We start from the raw sequence: 18,236 nt of genomic DNA on the forward strand, positions 1-18,236 counted from the left end.
ATCCAGACACTGGAACTTCTGGATCACTGAGAGAAGGCAGACATCTGAGTTCCCAAGGGAGGGAGTGCCTGGGTCACTGTGTGTTCAGTAGGTACCTGTCCTAACTATTTCTTTTTTTTTTTTTTAAAGATTTTATTTATTTATTTGACAGAGATAGCGACAGCCAGCGAGAGAGGGAACACAAGCAGGGGGAGTGGGAGAGGAAGAAGCAGGCTCATAGCAGAGGAGCCTGATGTGGGGCTCGATCCCATAACGCCGGGATCACGCCCTGAGCCGAAGGCAGGCGCTTAACCGCTGTGCCACCCAGGCGCCCCTGTCCTAACTATTTCTGTGCTTATCTATTCATGTATACATACATTCATGTATATACTCTTTATTTTGGAAAACTTCAAACATACAGAAGTGAAAAGAAGAGTGTAATAAACCGCCATGTACCCACTTAACAACTACCAACTCATGGCTAATTGCATTTCACCTCCACCCACTTCCTCACTTCCTCTATTATTTTAATGCAAATCCCAGACATGATATCATTTAATTATATGTCGTATTTTGAATTTTGTTTCTTTTCATTGAGGTATGGCTCACACATTGTAAGGTTTGCAAATCTTCGTGTACAGATTGATGCAGCTCTACCTGTGTATGGACGTGTGTGACCAGCACCTGATCAGGCCGTAGGGCATCTCCACTGTCACCGCAAGGTCTCCTGTACTCTCTCCCAACTGACACACCAGGGATGGTCACTATTCTGACCTCTATCAACAAAGATAGACTCCCACAATATGGGAGTCCAAAGACCTGGGCTCTGGCCTTAACTTTGCTATTGGAATTCTTTTTTTTTTTTGTATGAAATGTACTGTACGTGCAGAAAGTGCATAACATCCAGAGGTCTATTTTGGACAAATAATTATATTGTGAACCCCCATGAAATCACCCTGGACACCCAGAGAGAATATTGCTTCTCCCCAGAATCTTCCTGGGTGCCCCTTTATGACAAAATTCCCTTCCCAATTTCCAGAGGAGACCACTATCCCCACTTATAAGAAACTTTACTCCTCCTAACCCACAGCCCTCACACATTGTGCTTTGTTAGTCTCTCCTTCTCCCTCCAACCCTTAGATACTATGTGGCCCCTGGCACCCTGATTATGAGTGAGAGACGACCTCCTCTCTCTTCTCCTTGTCTCCAGTCTCACTCCCCCTGGTCTGTCCCCCGCATGGTCTCTGGGAGAGCTTCCCATCACTGGGCTTCCACCATGTCTTTCTCCTGCTCTAAGCCCTTCCATGGATCCCCATTGGCTGTAGGGAAAAGTTCAGGGGACTTTATCTTCACCTGACATTTTAGGCCCTTCAGGGACTCTGCCATCCTCTTCATCCTCATCTTCCTTCCTCATGCTGTATACACAAACCAAGCCTTTGTGAGTACTGTCCTTCCTACCTGGAATGCCTTTCCTCCTACTGCTTTACCAATTCCTATTAGTTATTTAGATGTCTTCTCAGAGATTAATTCCTGTCAACAGCCTTCTCTGGTCTTCCCCTTTGGAGCTCCCTTAGGCCCTCATACCTCATGCTTTACCGCTTGTGAGCCTCCAGATTTATCACTGTCTCCTTCCAGAGCAGGAAGGCAGGGTTGGATCTGACTCATTACTGGGTCCTTGGCATCATCCAGCTCAGAACAGATTGTAAATGTTTGCCGACTCTCCCTCCCTGCAGCTCTGTGTCTTAACTTGCTCCTGCCTTTGTCCTGCTGTCTTCTTGCAATTTAGCAAACATTTCCTGAGGCCTTGGCTTGGGCTGGTCCCTCTGCCTGAATGTTGTTTCCCACTCTGTCCACATGATGACCTTCTACTCATCCTTCAGGACCCAACAGAGGTTTTGTCCTCTCTGATGCCACCTTGATGCTCCATTGCCTCAACCCTCAATCAGAGGTTTCTTCTTTACCTGTTAGCCCTTCCAGCCCAACCACTCCTCTATCTATCCCCTGATCTATCTGGGGTCTATGGCCATTTGGGTGCTAGCCTGCATCCCCCATCAGACCAAGAAGTCCTCAAGGGTAGGATTCACCAGGATTGCCCAGCACAGAGGAATGAATAACAAATATTTGTGGACTCTCCCCTGAGATTACTTCTATTTCTGTGTTCTCTGTCATTGAATTGGCTAGCCCCTCTCCCTGGAATGCTGTTCCCTTCTCTGTCCCTATGGCATGCTTTAAGACCTGTTACCAGGTTCTCCTCCCTCTGGCACCAGCTTCATTATATCCCTCTCCAACTCTGTCTCCTCTTATACATGCATGTTCCTCCACCATAGGCTTGTGGCTGTCTGAGTGTGGATCTGCCTCCCTCACATCAGACTCAGAGCTCCTCCAGGCTTGGGAGTCACCTCCATGGCCCCCGTGCCCAGTGCATGGCCAGGAACAGAGGACCACAATGAATGATGGATACCGAGGTGTATAACTCTAGGTTTGGTAAATTAATGCTGTTCCCTTGCCACCTTTCAGCTTCATTTCCAAGACCCGTGTCTTAAGTGGTCATTTGTATGTAAATGGACACTTGGAGGATCAAGGGCTCTCCTTTCTTCTCCCACCTTACTTAAACTCCCTCCCTAGGACTGCAGAATGTCTTCTCCTCCACTGTGTTCCACACAGTGTTGTTTCTGACCAGGAACCTCTTAATACAGTGAATGAAGTGTGGCAATGGGCTCGTGCCCGTGGATTTCACTGGTCTTACCTCATATCTCATCACCTAAAAGAAGCTCACCTGATAAAACAATGGGATGCCTGGGTTATTGTTGCCCTCTGGGAGTCAACACCCTGAAAGGATGGGCCTCCGCCTTCTAGGGTACAGCATAAGCTTTGAGGTGATGACCATTTTATAGTGCTGTCTCCCCACAGACAGAATGCATGGGTATCAAGGGGTGGCAGGGGGTCCTCTCGCTGTTACACCTACTACCCACTTGGAAAATTTTTGCCTCCTGTTCCCATGACCTTGAGCTCTGCTTGTTTGGAGGTCTTTGTTCCCAAGGAAAGAATGCTTCCACTAGAGGACACAGCAGTGGTTCGTCTGAATTGAAGGTGAGACTGCCACCCAGGCATTTGGGGCTCCTCCTCATGCCACTGAACCAATAGGCATGTCTGGAACCCCAGGCATTCTCTGGAACTCTTCTTAGAGATTCCATGTCCAAAAGTAAAAAAAAAAAAAAAAAGACAGGACCACTAAGGATTTAGACCTTTCAGGAATGAGTGTTTGGGTCACCTCCCTAGTTAAAAGACACTCTCCAGCTGAGGGCAAAGGAAATTCGGAATGAGTAACGAAAGAAGGAAAGCATACATATCAACTATGGCCTTGTGACCAGTTACAGAAATGCAAACTGTAGATATGCATATTTTCTTCTTCACTTGTTTTTTCCTCTCCATCCCTCCCTCTCTTCCTTTCTTCCTTTTTTATCTTTCCATCTGTCTATCATCTATCTACTGACTTCATTTAATCTTGCCTCTTCTTTCCCTTTATTATTTCATATAAGGATTCATAGTGGTGGTGGTCCTGACATTCATAAATGAAAATTTTGTCAATCGCATCCATGCTACTTCTGCCTTTTCCTTCTCATCAAGACCAGGTATTTCTTAGGCCCTGCAACTAGGAAATAGCAATAATTAGTTGTTGGGTGAGTAGTAAAAAAGGGTTAGATGACCAAAGATCAAGAAGACAAAAAAATGTGTGTGAAGGGATAGGCAAAATGAATGATGTGCAAATTTAAGTCCATTCAGTCAGAATGCAGATAGTAACAATACTAAATATCATTTGAATATTTCACACAATGGAGACAAGAGAGACCACATTTCCTGGATTTATTCGCTCAGTCACTCCTTTTCATTTAACACATTACCTAACACGCAATGGTTCATGTCATGAGATGGTTAACTGAAGTCTTCTTTATCCCTTTTCTCATTAGTTGTAACCAAATAAATAACTTTAAGAAAGGGGGTATGTTTTATTTCTCTCCACCCCCCATTTGCCATTTCTGCACCAAGAAAGCATTTAAAATTTTTTTCAACCTTTTATGGAAAATAATAAACATATAGAAAGGACACAAATCTCAGCAAAGAGCAGGGTGAGTGGATTTTTTTTTTTTTTTTTTTAAAGATTTTTTTTATTTATTTATTTGACAGATAGACACAGCCAGCGAGAGAGGGAACACAAGCAGGGGGAGTGGGAGAGGAAGAAGCAGGCCCATAGCAGAGGAGCCTGATGTGGGGCTCGATCCCGCAACGCCGGGATCACGCCCTGAGCCGAAGGCAGACACCTAACCGCTGTGCCACCCAGGCGCCCCGGGTGAGTGGATTCTTGGATCAAGAAACACAAGACCAGATCCCAGAAATCCCCTTGTCCCCTCTTTTGGCCACTGAGTTTCCTGACTTCTTTTTTTTAAAAAAAATTTTAATTAATTAATTAATTAAATTAGAGAGAGAGAGAGTGAGCATGCACACATGTGAATGGGGGGAGGGGCAGAGGGAGAGGGAGAGAATCTCATGCAGACTCCACACTGAGCACGGAGCCTGACCCGGGGCTTGATTCCAGGACCCTGAGATCATGACCTGAGCCGAAGACAGACCCTTAACTGACTGAGCCACCCAGGTGCCCCAGACCCAGGGATCTTATTAAAATGTACGCAAGAGGACACGCTGTATGACTCCATTTATATGCCGTACGATATTAGGCAAAATTGATGTACGATAGAAGTCAGAATAATGACTCCCTCCTGGTAGGAAGTGCCTGTGAAAGGCTATGTGGGAGGCTTTGTGGACAGGGACCAGAAATGTTCTATATCTTGACCTAGTGGAGGTTACTCAGGTGTATACATATGGAAAAATGGCACGTTGTGCATTTTACTGTATGTGTTTTATGTTTCAGTGAAAAAGTTATATGTAATTACATATACATATAATTACATACATATATTATAACATTATGTACACACTATGTAAGATATAATAATATACTATACATATATTATTATATGATATATATTTATGTGAAACATGGCAGTTCCCTGCTATAATTCTCCAATGGATTCTCTTATCAGTATGGGATCAGCCAGAAAAACAGAACTAGCTGGAGATATATATTAAGATACGAGATTTATGGCAAGGCTTACGTGATTGTGTGGGCTGGCCAGGTGAGTTGAAAATCCATAGGGCAGGCTGTAAGGAGAGGCAGGCTGGAACTCTCCAGCACGGGCTGAAGGTGCTGTCCGCAGGCAGATTTCTTTTTCAGGCAAGCCTCAGTCTGCTTTTAAGGTGTTTTCAGCTGACTGACCCAGGCCCACCCAGATGATCTTGGATAATCTCCCTTGTTCATAGTCACCTGACCATGAACTGTAATATCTATATCTACAAAATACCTTCGTACTTACACTGAGATTAGTGTTTGCGTGGCTAACTGAGATTGTAGCCTATCCAAGCAGACACGTCAGACTGACCATCCCAGACTGACCATCCCAGCTTCAAACCACATTTGCAGTAAAATCCAAAGTCTGCTTCCCACACTAGAAAGGTCAGTTTTCTGGGGGCACCTGGGTGGTTCAGTTGGTTAAGCGTCTGCCTTTCAGCTTGGGTCATGATTATGGGGTCCTGGGATCGAGCCCCACATCAGGCTCCCTGCTCAGCGGGGAGTGTGCTTCTCCCTCTCCCTCTGCAGTCCCCCTGCTTGTGTTCTCTCTGTCAAATAAATAAAAGAATAAATCAGTCAGTCAGTTTCTTGAAGGTTGGGACTTTTGCCTGTTTCATTCACTGCTGTATGCTTAGAAACTAGGACAGTGCTTGGATACGGTAGGTGTTGAGTAAATGTGATGAATGAATGGATATTGACATTCAGCTTCTCCTTCTATGTCAAGACGTGTAGACATCTAGAACGCTTCTCCCCTTGACCTCACAGGAAGATAGGAGTGTCTGAGCTGACTTCCTCTTCATTAAGGAACTTAGAAGATGTGGGGATCCATCCTTGCCCTGCCACTTACTCTGAAAATCACTGCCTCTCACCGTGTCTTGGGCAACTTGTCTGCCAAATGGGGATGCAACTCCCTTTCTTGTGTGCCTCTCTGGGTCATTGGGAGGACCAAGTGGGGGACAGGATGTGAAAGGACCTTGTAAAGCACGTGGACAAGAGGTCACGCTGCGGGATTCCATGTTTATGTACACATCTGCCCACCCCGTGTTCCTTCCTACCTCTGGATCTGTGTCCAGGCTGTCTCCTCCGCTTGGAATGCCCTTCCTCCTGCTTCTCTTTGCCAAAGACCTCTTTACCCGTTAGGAGTTTGCGTAAGATTCACTTCTTCCAGGGTGTCTCCCCCAGTCTCCACAGGTTGGAGAATTTTTCCTGGTTCAGCTTCGCCTCAAGTGCTTTTCTGTCAAATTCATCAACACCTGTGTGTTTGTGAGGTCGAGTTGCCTAGTGGTTGATGGCGCCGGGAGTCACGCTCCTGGCTCTCCATTCACTAGATACACGAGCTCGAGCACATGCCTTCACCTCTCATTTGCTCATGGGCATTGTGATAATAGCCCGACTCACGCTGGGTGGCTCTTGTGTCCCAGGTAGTCCGTGTTCATCTCATTAAATTCTGAACACAAGCACTGCGAAGTAGGGCTTGTCATTAGTATAGGTTTTATTTTCACCTGTGCCTTATAGGTGAGGAAACAGGTGCAGAGAGGTTGAGTAACTAGCCACGGGCTAGATGGTAGAGCTGGGATTTAGACCCATGCAGGCTGGCTCCAGAGTCTGGGCTCCTAGCTCCTAGGATATACTGCCTTTTGAACCTCTCATGATGATACGAATAAAGACATTATTGTAGTTCCTTGCTGGCTCCAGAGGGAGGAAACCGGGTCGTGGGGTGCCAGGGCTTCACTGGTGTTCAGTAATAGCCGTTGTCAGGATTGCTCTTCATGTGGGCCAGGATGGGGCTGTTTCTCCCCACCCTGGGATAATGGGGACCGTTCCCAATTTCTCCCAGGCCTGCTGATCAGGTGTGGGCAGGGCAGGGAATGAGAAGTTGGGGGGGGTGGCAGAGAGAGACAGGAGTGCAACTCTTGTGTGATATCATTTCCCAGTAAACCACATTACAAAGGCTGAAGTTTCGAGAAGTGAGTGCATGTCTGCCCCCAGCATCCTGCTCATGAAGAGGCTGGAGGGGCTAAGCGAGGGGCATGAGGGGTCCTCCCAGAGTACCCAGCAGTAGGGGGACCATGAGGAGCAGGGCCTTGAGGAGGGGCGCCTGGGCAGGGGCGGTGGCAGAGGCAGTGGTGAAGGGCTGGGCCACGGAGTCCCTGTTGCAGAGGTGCCCGTCACAGCAGGAGCCCTGCAGGTCGATGTTTGTCCAGGGGCTGGAGGTGCCCTTGATGATGCAGGAGGGCCGGTGGCAGGTTCGGATGTACACGGGGACTGAGAAGTTGCCTGGGTGGGGGCAGTGAGGGGTCAGAACTGAGGGAGGCAGCTGTGTCTGAACCTCCACCTCAGAGGCGGGGGCCACGACTGGGTCCTCAGACTTACTGCCAGTCCCTCTCCTCAGACTAGAGCCCTGCCTCCTCCCTCAGAGCAGGGGCATGGCTTCCTCCTTCAGACCAGAACATGGCTCTGCCTCCTGTCTCAGACCAGGGCCATGCTTCTTCCTCAAAGGAGAGCCATGGCTCTTCCCTCCAGCCACGCCGACTCCTTCAGACCACTGCCATGTCTCCCCGTCAGGCCTGCCCTGCCTTCACACCCTTTGGGCAGGCTCTGCCCCGCTCCCAGCCCCTCACCGACGGTCATTTGGCCGTTGCCCTGAAAGCAGACGCTTTGGTCGTGGTGACACTGGACCTGTCGAGACTTCTCCGGGGTGCAGTCCTCTGGGTGGATACCCAAGCAGGCGTAGCACTTCAAGCCGCTGAGAGTCGGCGGGTTGGGAGCTAGCAAGAGAGCGTAGACGCACACTCAGGTAATGGTTGCGCGGTACGGTCGTGTGAGCTGCGCACTGCATCGGGGCGCCCGCCTAGCCTGACTGACATGAAGGCCCTAATCCTAGCGCGAGGGAGGAAGCGCCCAAGTGGAGGCCACGCCCCTTCCCTGCCAAGGCCGAGGATGGGGGGGAACCCTGCCAGCCCACCCAGTGCCCCGCCCCGCCCTCCGGCTCACCCGGGCTCAGATTGGGGATCGAGTCGTGGGTCATGAGGTCGGAGTTGCACAAGTCAGTCGCGCAGCCGCGCACCACCGAGTAGTCTGGCGGCAGCGCGTGGTAGTCGGACAGCATCCGGCCCGTAGGCGGGCCTGTCCAGCAGCCCTTCTGGACCAAGGTCACTGAGGCGCGGTACCCTGGAGGCAGGAGGGGAGCGGGGCCTGGTGCGCTGCCTCGTTCCAGCCTGCTTCCTCCTCTCCTTCTTACCTCCCCGCTCGGCCTCCCTAGTCTCTAACCTCTCCCTCCTCTTCCACTCTTTTCCAGCACTCACCTCGCCTCTCCCTCCTGCCCTTCCCTCTCCCTCTCTCCCTGCAAACTCCGCTTCCCTTACTCCCCCTACTCCTCCTCCCCTCACCAACCCCTTCCTACCTCCTCCCCTCCTCGGCTCTTCCCCTCCCTCCTCCTGACCGTCAGCACGCCCCTCATCCTCCCTGGTCTTTCTCCCTCACCTCCTTGCTCCTCCCTTCCTCTACCTCCGCTCTCTGTCCTTAGCTCTGCCCATCTCTTCACCCCAATCCCCCTAACCCCTTGGCTCTTCTCCTCTGCTCCCTCCCTCCCTAATCTCTCATCCCTGTCTCTGCCCCCACCCCCTTTGTCTTCTGCTCCCGCTTCTCCTTTTCCTGCCATTTCCTGTCCCTCACCAGTGTCCAGGGACAAGACAGCCTCAGAGCATCCCTGGGGACAGGAGACATTGTGGAATTTCATCCCGCTGAGGTCAAAGGGCCCGAAGTAGATGTGTTGAAAGTTGTAGCATTGCCGGTCGTGGGTGTCTGACGAGAGAAGCAGGGTGGATAGGGTGAGAGGAGCTGTGTGTGTGGGGAGGGTGGGGTAGGGAGGAATGAGCCTGTTCCAGGAACTCCCCCAGAGCTCCCCCTTGCAAATGACAGTCTCACCAGCCAGGCTGCTCTGCTCTGAGGGGAACCAGGCCTTGCTGCCTAGAGAGAGCTAGGGTCCGCTGCTGGGCTTGCTCACAGCAGTGTCTACCTCCTGGCAAAGTAATGGCCTCTGTGCACCTGCCAGTCCAGTTTCCCTCCCCCAGCTGTTCAGGATCTCCACCCTCTTCCAGGAAGCCCTCTAAGATTAAATAAAAGAGGAAGTGATTCACTCCTGCTCCGCCTGTCCCTCTCCCAACCAAACTCAGGATGTCCAGTAGCACTAAAAGGCCGTGGGTAGAAAACAGACTCCAGCACAGGCAATGGGATGTGCAATCTTGTACTACAAATGTACACACACGGCCAGCCCCAGCAGCACACACACAAAACAGTTAAAATACTGACATAAACACAAAATAACAAAATTGACACAGACTCATGCAAATCTCACTCACATGCACAGAGCAACCGGAGCGTCCCCGCAGAGTTCTGTATACACACATGAAATAAGTCCCAATGGAAACTCCCCCACCCAAGACACATGCAAGATCATATCAACAGACAGAAAAACGTGTGGATACAGAAACAAAAACAACATGCAGAGAGACCCAGGGACAGAGGAAGTCAGACCCAGAGAGAGACAAATATGGCCTCAAGAATCTTAGACACAAATAAAATGAGAGACCACAATTATGCCAAGTTAGAGATACGAAAAAAAGAGACCCACAAAAACATACAATTTTAAACCATAGACAGATCCAAGACACAGGGAGACATGGGGCACAGATACACAGAGAGACAGACACACTTCAGTCCCCAAACACATGTGCCCAGGGATGAAACCAGACCTGATGATCACAGGATGCACAAACACAAAGAGAGACACAGATATGCAAAATCACACACACATCGCTTTTACAGAGGAAGTGAAACCCAGAGAAAGACCCAGAAGCATTTGTTCAAACACTTGTTCATGTATGAAATCTGGTACAGAGAAACACACACATACACAGAGACCCACCGGGCACCCACATGTGGACACACACAGCAATCAGACTCTCTTCCGGGGTTGAGCGCGCACACACACACACACACACACACACACACACACACACACACACACGGTGTTGGGGGGGGGCGGGGGAGCAGGCTCAGGCTTAGTTTCCTCTCCCCGCTTGCCCCTGTCTTTGGAGACACTGTGGTCCTGATAGGAGTATGTCTCTATCTTTTCCCAAACTGGGGGAAGGGGTTGCCTGAGGATGAGGCCAAAGTTCCCTGCCAGTTCTGGAAAGAGCCCCCAGGGTTCCCTGGAAGTACCCTTGAATGAGGGCGTGGGCAGGATGAGAGTCTGCAGAGAGGGGAAGAGAGACACCAGAGATGACTGGTGGGAGCTCAGAGGAGAAGACACATGAGAAGGCCACAGTCTCCAAGCGGCTCCTCCACCAAGACCCAGGATCCAGGTCCCCCCAGTCCTTCCTCCCTCAGACCCAGGAGCCTAGGCCTCCCCAGTCCTTCCTCCCTTAGACCCAGGAGTCCACCCCTCCCCAACACTGGGCTCAGAAGTCTGGGTACCTGTCAGGCAGAACACAGCCCCAAAGAGGCAGAGCAGGATGGTTCTGGGGACTCCCATTGCCAGCTTGTGGAGCTGAGCTGAGACACTGAGGACAGCTCCTCCTGCTCTGATTTCTGTCTGGCTGGTTCTCCCTGCTGAGCCCCAGGCATCCCGGCTCTCCAGCCTGCTTAGGATTCCTCCACCCCCGCCCTTCCTGGTCTCCTCCTAGGTAATCATGATGGGGCCATGATGAGTCCTTGGTGCCCAGGAGGGAGAGAGATTGGGGTCTGGATTTCTGAGTATGAGGGAAGGGGGAGCTAGAGGCCTATAACCCTTAATTTGGGAGATTTATAGTTTGCAGGCTCTCTTTCTACCCCGTTCCCCACACTGTGTTCTAGTCTGAGGTTGGTACACATGGTCTCTTGATTTCGCTTCTCTTTCTCTACTGGAACACACATTATGCACAAACACCACACACACACATCCTCCAATGCTGGGGCCGTGTCTCCACACCCAGAGACACAAACATCACCTCCTCCCAGAAGCCTCTTCTGATCCCAATCTCCCCCACTCATCCACCCACTTTCAGCCTCAGGCACCTCCCTGTCTCCCAGCCATGGTCACCCTGGGCTGGACTGCTGTCTGTCTCCCCTATCAGGCTGAGAACTCCCCAGAGGCCTCAGGGATGTTTGCAATGTTGAATGAATGAATGAACCAATGAATGTACAGAGAAGCAGAGAGAGAAAGACAGACAGACAGATGGAGAGGCAGTTACACATGGGATGCAGAAAGACAGTCTCATGCAGTGTGGGCAGGTGTAAATGTAGACACCCAGACAAACCCAGACATGAAGAGGGACACTCTGGTGAACAGGACATGCCCCTAATAAATGTTTATTAGATTAGTAAATGAATGAATAAAAAAGCATTGGAGGAGATGGAAACACAGGCAGACAAGCAGAGGGACACAGTATCCCCCGAGGACACAGACAGATGCGTGTGAACACTCAGACACAGGGCAGTGGGGACATGCAGACCGATGCCCCTGCAGGCTGCGGGAGCTGGGGCAGAGACCCCAAGTCAGCACCTCCTGACCTGCCTCACTTCTACCCCTTGGTGCTGTCGTCTGCGCTCACGCCCCTGCTGTGCTGTGCAGGGTGGGCACCAGGCATGTGCAGACCTAGGGTCACAGACCCACAGATGGATGGGACAGAGTTGACATAATGACAGTGACCAGGATGGCCTTAATAGTCCCCTGAACTTGACTAAATTTTACACAGCTTTCTTCCTGACTTCAGGCCCCTGACCTCCCTTTCCTCAGGGCACGTGTTTTAGATGCACGTTCTTCCTCTGTCTCTTTGAAATGTAGGCAAATCTTCTCCCAGCCTCTTAGCAGTTTTGCAACCCTGGGATGTCTTTCTCAGGGACCTGGGAGCCATCCCTTTGAAAAGTCAGCATGGAGGAAGATAGCACCCCCCCCCCAATCTCCCAGGCTCTGTGGGAGGGTAGGAGCTGAACTTGAATAACGGACGATTAGCAAACACAGATGACCTTATCACAGAGAAAAACACTTGCAAACTCAGAAATAACTCAGGGTGCTGGACACATTCCATGGACTAGCGCCTCTTCTATCATCAACCAGCTCTGTTCCACTAGCCCATCTGGGGTTTAAAAACCTTCCCCTATTTTGTTTTGGTGGAGTTGAGCTCAGTGTCTCTCCTCTACCGTCTTAGGTGGTTTTTTGTTTGTTTGTTTGTTTGTTTGTTTGTTTGTTTTTAAGTAGCACCACACCCAGCACAGAGCCCAGTGTGGGGCTTGAACTCACAACCTTGAGATCAAGACTTGAGCCAAGATCAAGAGTCAGAGGCTTAACCAACTGAGCCACCCAGGCACCCCTGCCATTGTCTTGAATAAAGTCTCCAGTGCCTGTTTAACTTTGGTGGAATGTTTTCTGTGACAGCAGACACCCAGGCACTGTGGACAGTCACCAGATTCTGAACTCTCATAGACATGGTCACCCTCTTGCCAAATCACTGCCCCTCCAATCAGGCATCACTTCCCCAAACCTGTTTTGCATCCACATTATTCTTCCTGCTGCTCCTGTTCCTGCCCTGGGCTCTGTGTTGGGTACTGGCCACACAGGAGCAGGGTGGAGCTAAGGGCTGCTGGGGAGCAGAGACTGGCCAAGGAAGGAGGCTGGGTTTTCTGAAGCCCCTGTGGAAGGTAGAGGCTTTGGAAGTGCTCACAGTGGTTTACAGTTTCAGAGACTGAGGCTTGAAGAATTGTCCGACCAGCCGGTTTAGTGTGTGAGTGTTTGCATATGTATGAAAGAGTGTGTGTAAGTGACTGCGTGAGTGTGTGGCTGTGTGTATGTGATTTTGATTCTGGTCACCTTTCGGTACCTTTGGAGGCTGTGAGATATTAGGTGGGAAGCTCTCCATTGCAGGAGGTAATCAAGTAGAGACCTGGTGATCTAGGTCTAGGGATTTGGGCAGGGCTCATATATCCATAGGGGGCTATACAACATGAACTCTGAGCTCCCTGTGAACACAGGGATTCTTTTTTTTTTTCCAGTAATTAAACTTTAGTAACCAAATAATTAATTATTTAAGAGATTGGGGGGAAATTGAGGATGTTTGGTGGTAGACATTAAGGTGCTATTTTTTTTAAAGCTTGCAGCAATTTCTTTATTTTTTAATGTAAGATTTTATTTGTTTATTTGTGTGTGGGGGTGAGAGAGAGAGAGCAGAAGCAGCAGCAGGCAGAGGGAGAAACAGGCTCCGTGCCGAGCAAGGAGCCTAATGTGGGACTCGATCCCAGGACTCTGGGATCATGACCTGAGCTGAAGGCAGATGCTTAACCGACTGAGCCACCCAGGTGTCCCTAAGGTGCTATTTTAAAAACTTTTTACTGTTAGAAATTTTCACACACACACAAACCTACAGAGAACAGCATGTTCACCACCAAGACTCAACAATTTTTAACATATCACTATGTCGTGTTATCCTTTCTTCATTTGGTGCTTGTAAGGGCATTGAATTGGATTCCTGCATTATTTTGCTGAAAATATTAATTTCACTTAAAACACCGTTTAAGAGTAGGTGATTTTCAAAGTGCACCTTTGGCTTATGTTCTAAGTTGCAAATCTATATGAATGTCATGAGCAGTTTCTAAAAGCATGTCGCTTGCTACCTCAAATTGAATTCCTAATGGTGTGATGCCACCAAATCAGTTTTCTCTTTGCATATTGAATAGTTTCAAATTTATTTTCAATAAATGTATTTTCATAGAACTACCCTACGGTTCAACAATTGTGCTACTAGGTATTTACCCAAAGGATGCAAAAATACAGATTCAAAGGGATACACACACTCTGATGTTCATAGCAGCATTATTAACAATGGCCAAACTATAGAAAGAGCCCAAGTATGACAGATGAATGGGCAAAGAAGATCTGGTATATATACACAATGGAATATTATTCAGCCATAAAAAAGAATGAAATCTTGCCGTTTGCAATGACATGGATGGAGCTAGGGTGTATTATGCTCAGTGAAATAAGTCAGTCAGAGAAAGACAAGTACCACACGATCTCACTCATATGTGGAATTTAAGAAAGAAAACAGATGAGGGGCACCTGGATTGCTTAGTCGTTAACCGTCTGCCTTCGGATCGAGCCCCGCATCGGGCTCCCTGCTCTGCTGGGAGCCTGCTTCTTCCTCTCCCACTCCCCCTGCTTGTGTTCCCTCTCTCGCTGGCTGTCTCTCTCTCTGTCAAATAAATAAAATCTTAAAAAAAAAAAAAGAAAAGAAAACAGATGAACATAGGGGGAGGGGCGAAAGAGAAAGGAGAGAGGGATACAAATCATAAGAGACTCTTAATGATAGAGAACAAACCAATATTGCACTGTATCTTAAAATTTAAATAAAAAATAAATGTATTTTCAGTATATTTCACATTTATTAGAAGTTGAAAAGCAGTTGCAGAGTGCTTGAATGATATTTAAAAATTCAGCAGTATAGGAATGCCTGCCTGGCTCAGTTGGTAGAGCATGCAATTCTTGATCTTGGTGTTGTAAGGTCAAGCCCCATGTTGCCTGTAGAGATTACTTTAGAAATAAAATCTTTTTAAAAATTTAGTAGTATAGAAGAAATTTTTGCTGCATTATTCATTGTCCAGTTGGATTTGTTCCTCCAAGGGGAAAGAAGGAGGAAAGTCTGGAGGTTGTATCTAGAGTCTCTGCCCTAGCCCCAGCCTACTACCAGAGCATCTGTCTGGATGTCTTCAACTATCTGGTGTTTGAGTGTCTGTAGGTTCTGTTGAATGCCTTAGAATGTTTTCAAGGATCTTCTATTGTTTTCCATAAGCTTCCATGCACCTTTCCATTTTCATGCATATATGCAAATACCTGGCCTTTCAAATGATTTCCCCCCCAGATTTGGTTTGTGTAAGCAGTTTCATAAATGTGCTATCATCTTTCTCCCCGAAGTGGACAAAATTCCCCAACATGTTTACATATAGGAATAGGTGCAGTCCTGAACTCTGCCCATCTAGCAATAATTATTAACTGATTCATTAACTACAAGCAGGCTTTGTGGCCAAAATAATTGAGAAATACTTAGTATTACTTATTCAAAATGATTCCATTAATCAAATGTGCTATGATTGTAATGATTATTTAAATGCCATCCCCTAGATAATGTGTAACACCACATGTGACCTATCTTTTTTTTTTTTAAGATTTATTTATGTATTTGAGAATGAGAGGGAGAGAGAGAGAGAGAGAGAGAGAAAGAGAATGTGGCCCAGGTGCCCTTATGCATTCTCTCTTTCAAGTGTATTTTTCCCATCTCCAGAGAAACAAAGATTAATTACAGGATCCTTTGAGATGAAATAAAGTTACCCAAATCTGATAATATATTCCCCAGTTGGAAGAACTGGTGTGAAGTGATATTTCTGTCTACCACTATGTCTTTCAAAAGTTAAAATTTCTTGGGGTGCCTGGGTGGCTCAGTCCGTTAAGCTTATGTCAGGTCTTGATCTCAGGTTACTGAGTTCAAGCCCTTTGTTGGGGTCCATGTGGAGTGTGGAGCCTACTTAAAAAAAAAAAAGTTAAAATTTCTTATTTAAAGTGAGTAATTTTTGGGCAACTCTCTCAGGTCCCCTCTCTTTTTGGGACGTTTGTACTATCACTCACTAAACTTTTCTTTGCTGCCCACCAAAAAAAAAATAAATAAAGTGAATAATTTTTAAGAGTTTAAGTGTTGAGGGGTGCCTGGGTGGCACAGCGGTTAAGCGTTTGCCTTCGGCTCAGGGCGTGATCCTGGCGTTGTGGGATCGAGTCCCACATCAGGCTCCACCGCTATGAGCCTGCTTCTTCCTCTCCCACTCCCCCTGCTTGTGTTCCCTCTCTCACTGGCTGTCTCTATCTCTGTCGAATAAATAAATAAAAAATCTTTAAAAAAAAAGAGTTTAAGTGTTGAATATTCAAACACTGACATTTTAAGAACTTAAATGTAGGAGTCTAATATCTGAATAAGATGGATTGGCAAAAAGTGTATTAACGAGGGATGCCTGGGTAGCTTGGTCAGTTAAGCAAAGCCTCTGCCTTCGGCTCAGGTCATGATCCCGGGGTCCTGGGATCGAGTCCCATGTAGGGCTCCTTGCTTGGCAGGGAGTCTGCTTCTCCCTCTGTTTGCTGCTCCCCCTGCTTGTGCTCTGTCTCTCTCAAATAAATAAATAAATAAATAAATAAATAAATAAAATAATTTTAAAAAAGCATGTTAATGAAAGGATTCTTCATTTTCCCTCTTCCACTCATTTCTTGAAATTTTTCCTCACAGTTTACATGGAGGTAGAAGGTAAATTTATGTCAATCATTAATGATTCTGGATTCAGCTACATTCTGCTGAAATAACCATTGTAGAATTTTTTTCTCCTGCTACCCTATTTTTTGCAAAAATTTATTCAATTATCTAAGTAGTTTTGTTAGCTATTAAAGCAATGAGCTTTCCATTTTCCAATCCTGATTATTTTTCCTTCTTGATGGATGTCAAATAGGGTTAACATTTTCCCCTAGAATCTTAACATCTTAAAATAATATGTAGATGACAAGTCATTAAAATTAATAATAATTTCTATACTGATGAAATTGTTAAAGCTTATAATAAACAACTGCTATAATAATATAATTAACAGGCTGTTGAGTAATATTATTCAATTTCCACCCACGTGGAAATTTCCACCCACATTCTTTGTGGATTACTATGGGTAATTGAGTATTAATTATTATGTAGTGATTCATGCCAAATGAAAGGATGTGTGGACTTAAATTTGGAACTCAATAATTCTAGTCTGGTACAGTAAATAATTAGAAAATATGAACTGCAATATGAAATATTAAATGCAGCCACAGCACAGACACCAAGAATGATTTTTTTTTCTCATTAAACTTTTGTTTTAATGAGTCTCAAAATTCTGTGACAGATTTTTGGTCAAGTTGTTTCCACTTAAAAGTACTGATCTTGGGGCGCCTGGGTGGCTCAGTTGGTTAAGAGTCTGCCTTCGGCTCAGATCAGGATCTCGGAGTCCCAGGATCAAGTCCCACATTGGGCTCCCTGCTCAGCAGGGAGTCTGCTTCTCCCTCTCCCTCTGCTGCTCTCTCCCTCTCTCTCTGTGTCAAATAAATAAAATCTTAAAAAAAAAGATACTGATCCTAGGGGTGCTTGGATGGCTCAGTCGGTTGAGCATCTTGGATTCAGCTCAGGCCGTGATCTCAGGGTCATGAGATTGAGCTCTGGGTTGGGCTCTGCCCTGAGCAAGGAGAGTCTCCCTCTCCCTCTGCCCCTCCCACTTGTGCTCTCTCTCTCTCTCTCAAATAAAAAAATAAAATCTTTAAAAAAATAAAAATTCCTTCATAAAAAAAGTACTGATTTAAAAAACTAATAACTTAAGGGGTGCCTCTGACTCTATTTCCGCTGGGGTGGTGATCTCAGGGTTGTGAGATTGAGCTCCTTAACGGGCTCTATGCTCAGAGGGGAGTCTGCTTCTCCCCTTTTCCCTCTCCCTAGGTTCCTCCCCCTTCTCTAAAATAAATAAATCTTAAAAAAGAAACCTAATGACTTAAAACTGTCATACACACAAAAAATCAAATGGCCCGCAAAACATTCTCCTTTCCTTCTGAAGGTTTTACGATGCATTGTTATCATTAACCAGTCTTCTACTATTAAACTTCAATGGCCAACTGACACAAACAGTTCTGAGACCATTCTTCTACCACTGATGAAGACGGGGGTGGCAAGTATTGGGGATAATATTCATTTAGCCTTCCGAACTTTCTGGGCAGACTCGATGACCTTACCGGCTCCAGCTGCCTTCTTGGCCACTGCTTTGATGACACCCGCAGAACAGTCTATCTCATGTCATGAACAGCAAAATGGCCCAGAGGAGGAGAGTCAGAGAAGCTCTCAACATGCACAGGCTTGCCAGGAACCGTGTCAGCGATGGCAGCATCACCAGATTTCAAGAACTTGGGACCATTTTCCAGCTTTTTTCCAGAACGACAATCAGTCTTCTTCTTCAACTCAACAAACTTGAGAGCAATGTGAACTGTGTG

At 47.1% G+C, this 18,236-nt stretch overlaps 1 protein-coding gene across 3 annotated transcripts; it reads right to left on the reverse strand.

Moving 5' to 3' along the window:
* Positions 1–6,638: 6,638 nt before the first annotated feature.
* LYPD5 (LY6/PLAUR domain containing 5) lies at positions 6,639–10,778 on the reverse strand. 3 transcript variants are annotated; one of them, XM_019804573.2, is made up of 5 exons: positions 10,643–10,778; positions 8,840–8,968; positions 8,159–8,335; positions 7,786–7,932; positions 6,639–7,441 (listed from the first exon to the last, which is right to left on the reverse strand). In XM_019804573.2, the coding sequence occupies exons 1-5, from the start codon at positions 10,698–10,700 to the stop codon at positions 7,182–7,184; spliced, it is 771 nt and encodes a 256-aa protein (XP_019660132.1). In that variant the 5' UTR covers positions 10,701–10,778; the 3' UTR covers positions 6,639–7,181. The 3 variants fall into 3 exon arrangements, with proteins under 3 accessions (XP_019660132.1, XP_034494728.1, XP_019660134.1); XM_034638837.1 differs by lacking the exon at positions 10,643–10,778 and adding an exon at positions 9,526–9,891; XM_019804575.2 differs by lacking the exon at positions 10,643–10,778 and adding an exon at positions 9,092–9,493.
* Between the last annotated feature and the right edge of the window lie 7,458 nt (positions 10,779–18,236).

The sequence above is a fragment of the Ailuropoda melanoleuca genome, chromosome 12 (genome assembly GCF_002007445.2).
Source record: "Ailuropoda melanoleuca isolate Jingjing chromosome 12, ASM200744v2, whole genome shotgun sequence".
Classification (NCBI taxonomy): Eukaryota; Metazoa; Chordata; class Mammalia; order Carnivora; family Ursidae; genus Ailuropoda; species Ailuropoda melanoleuca.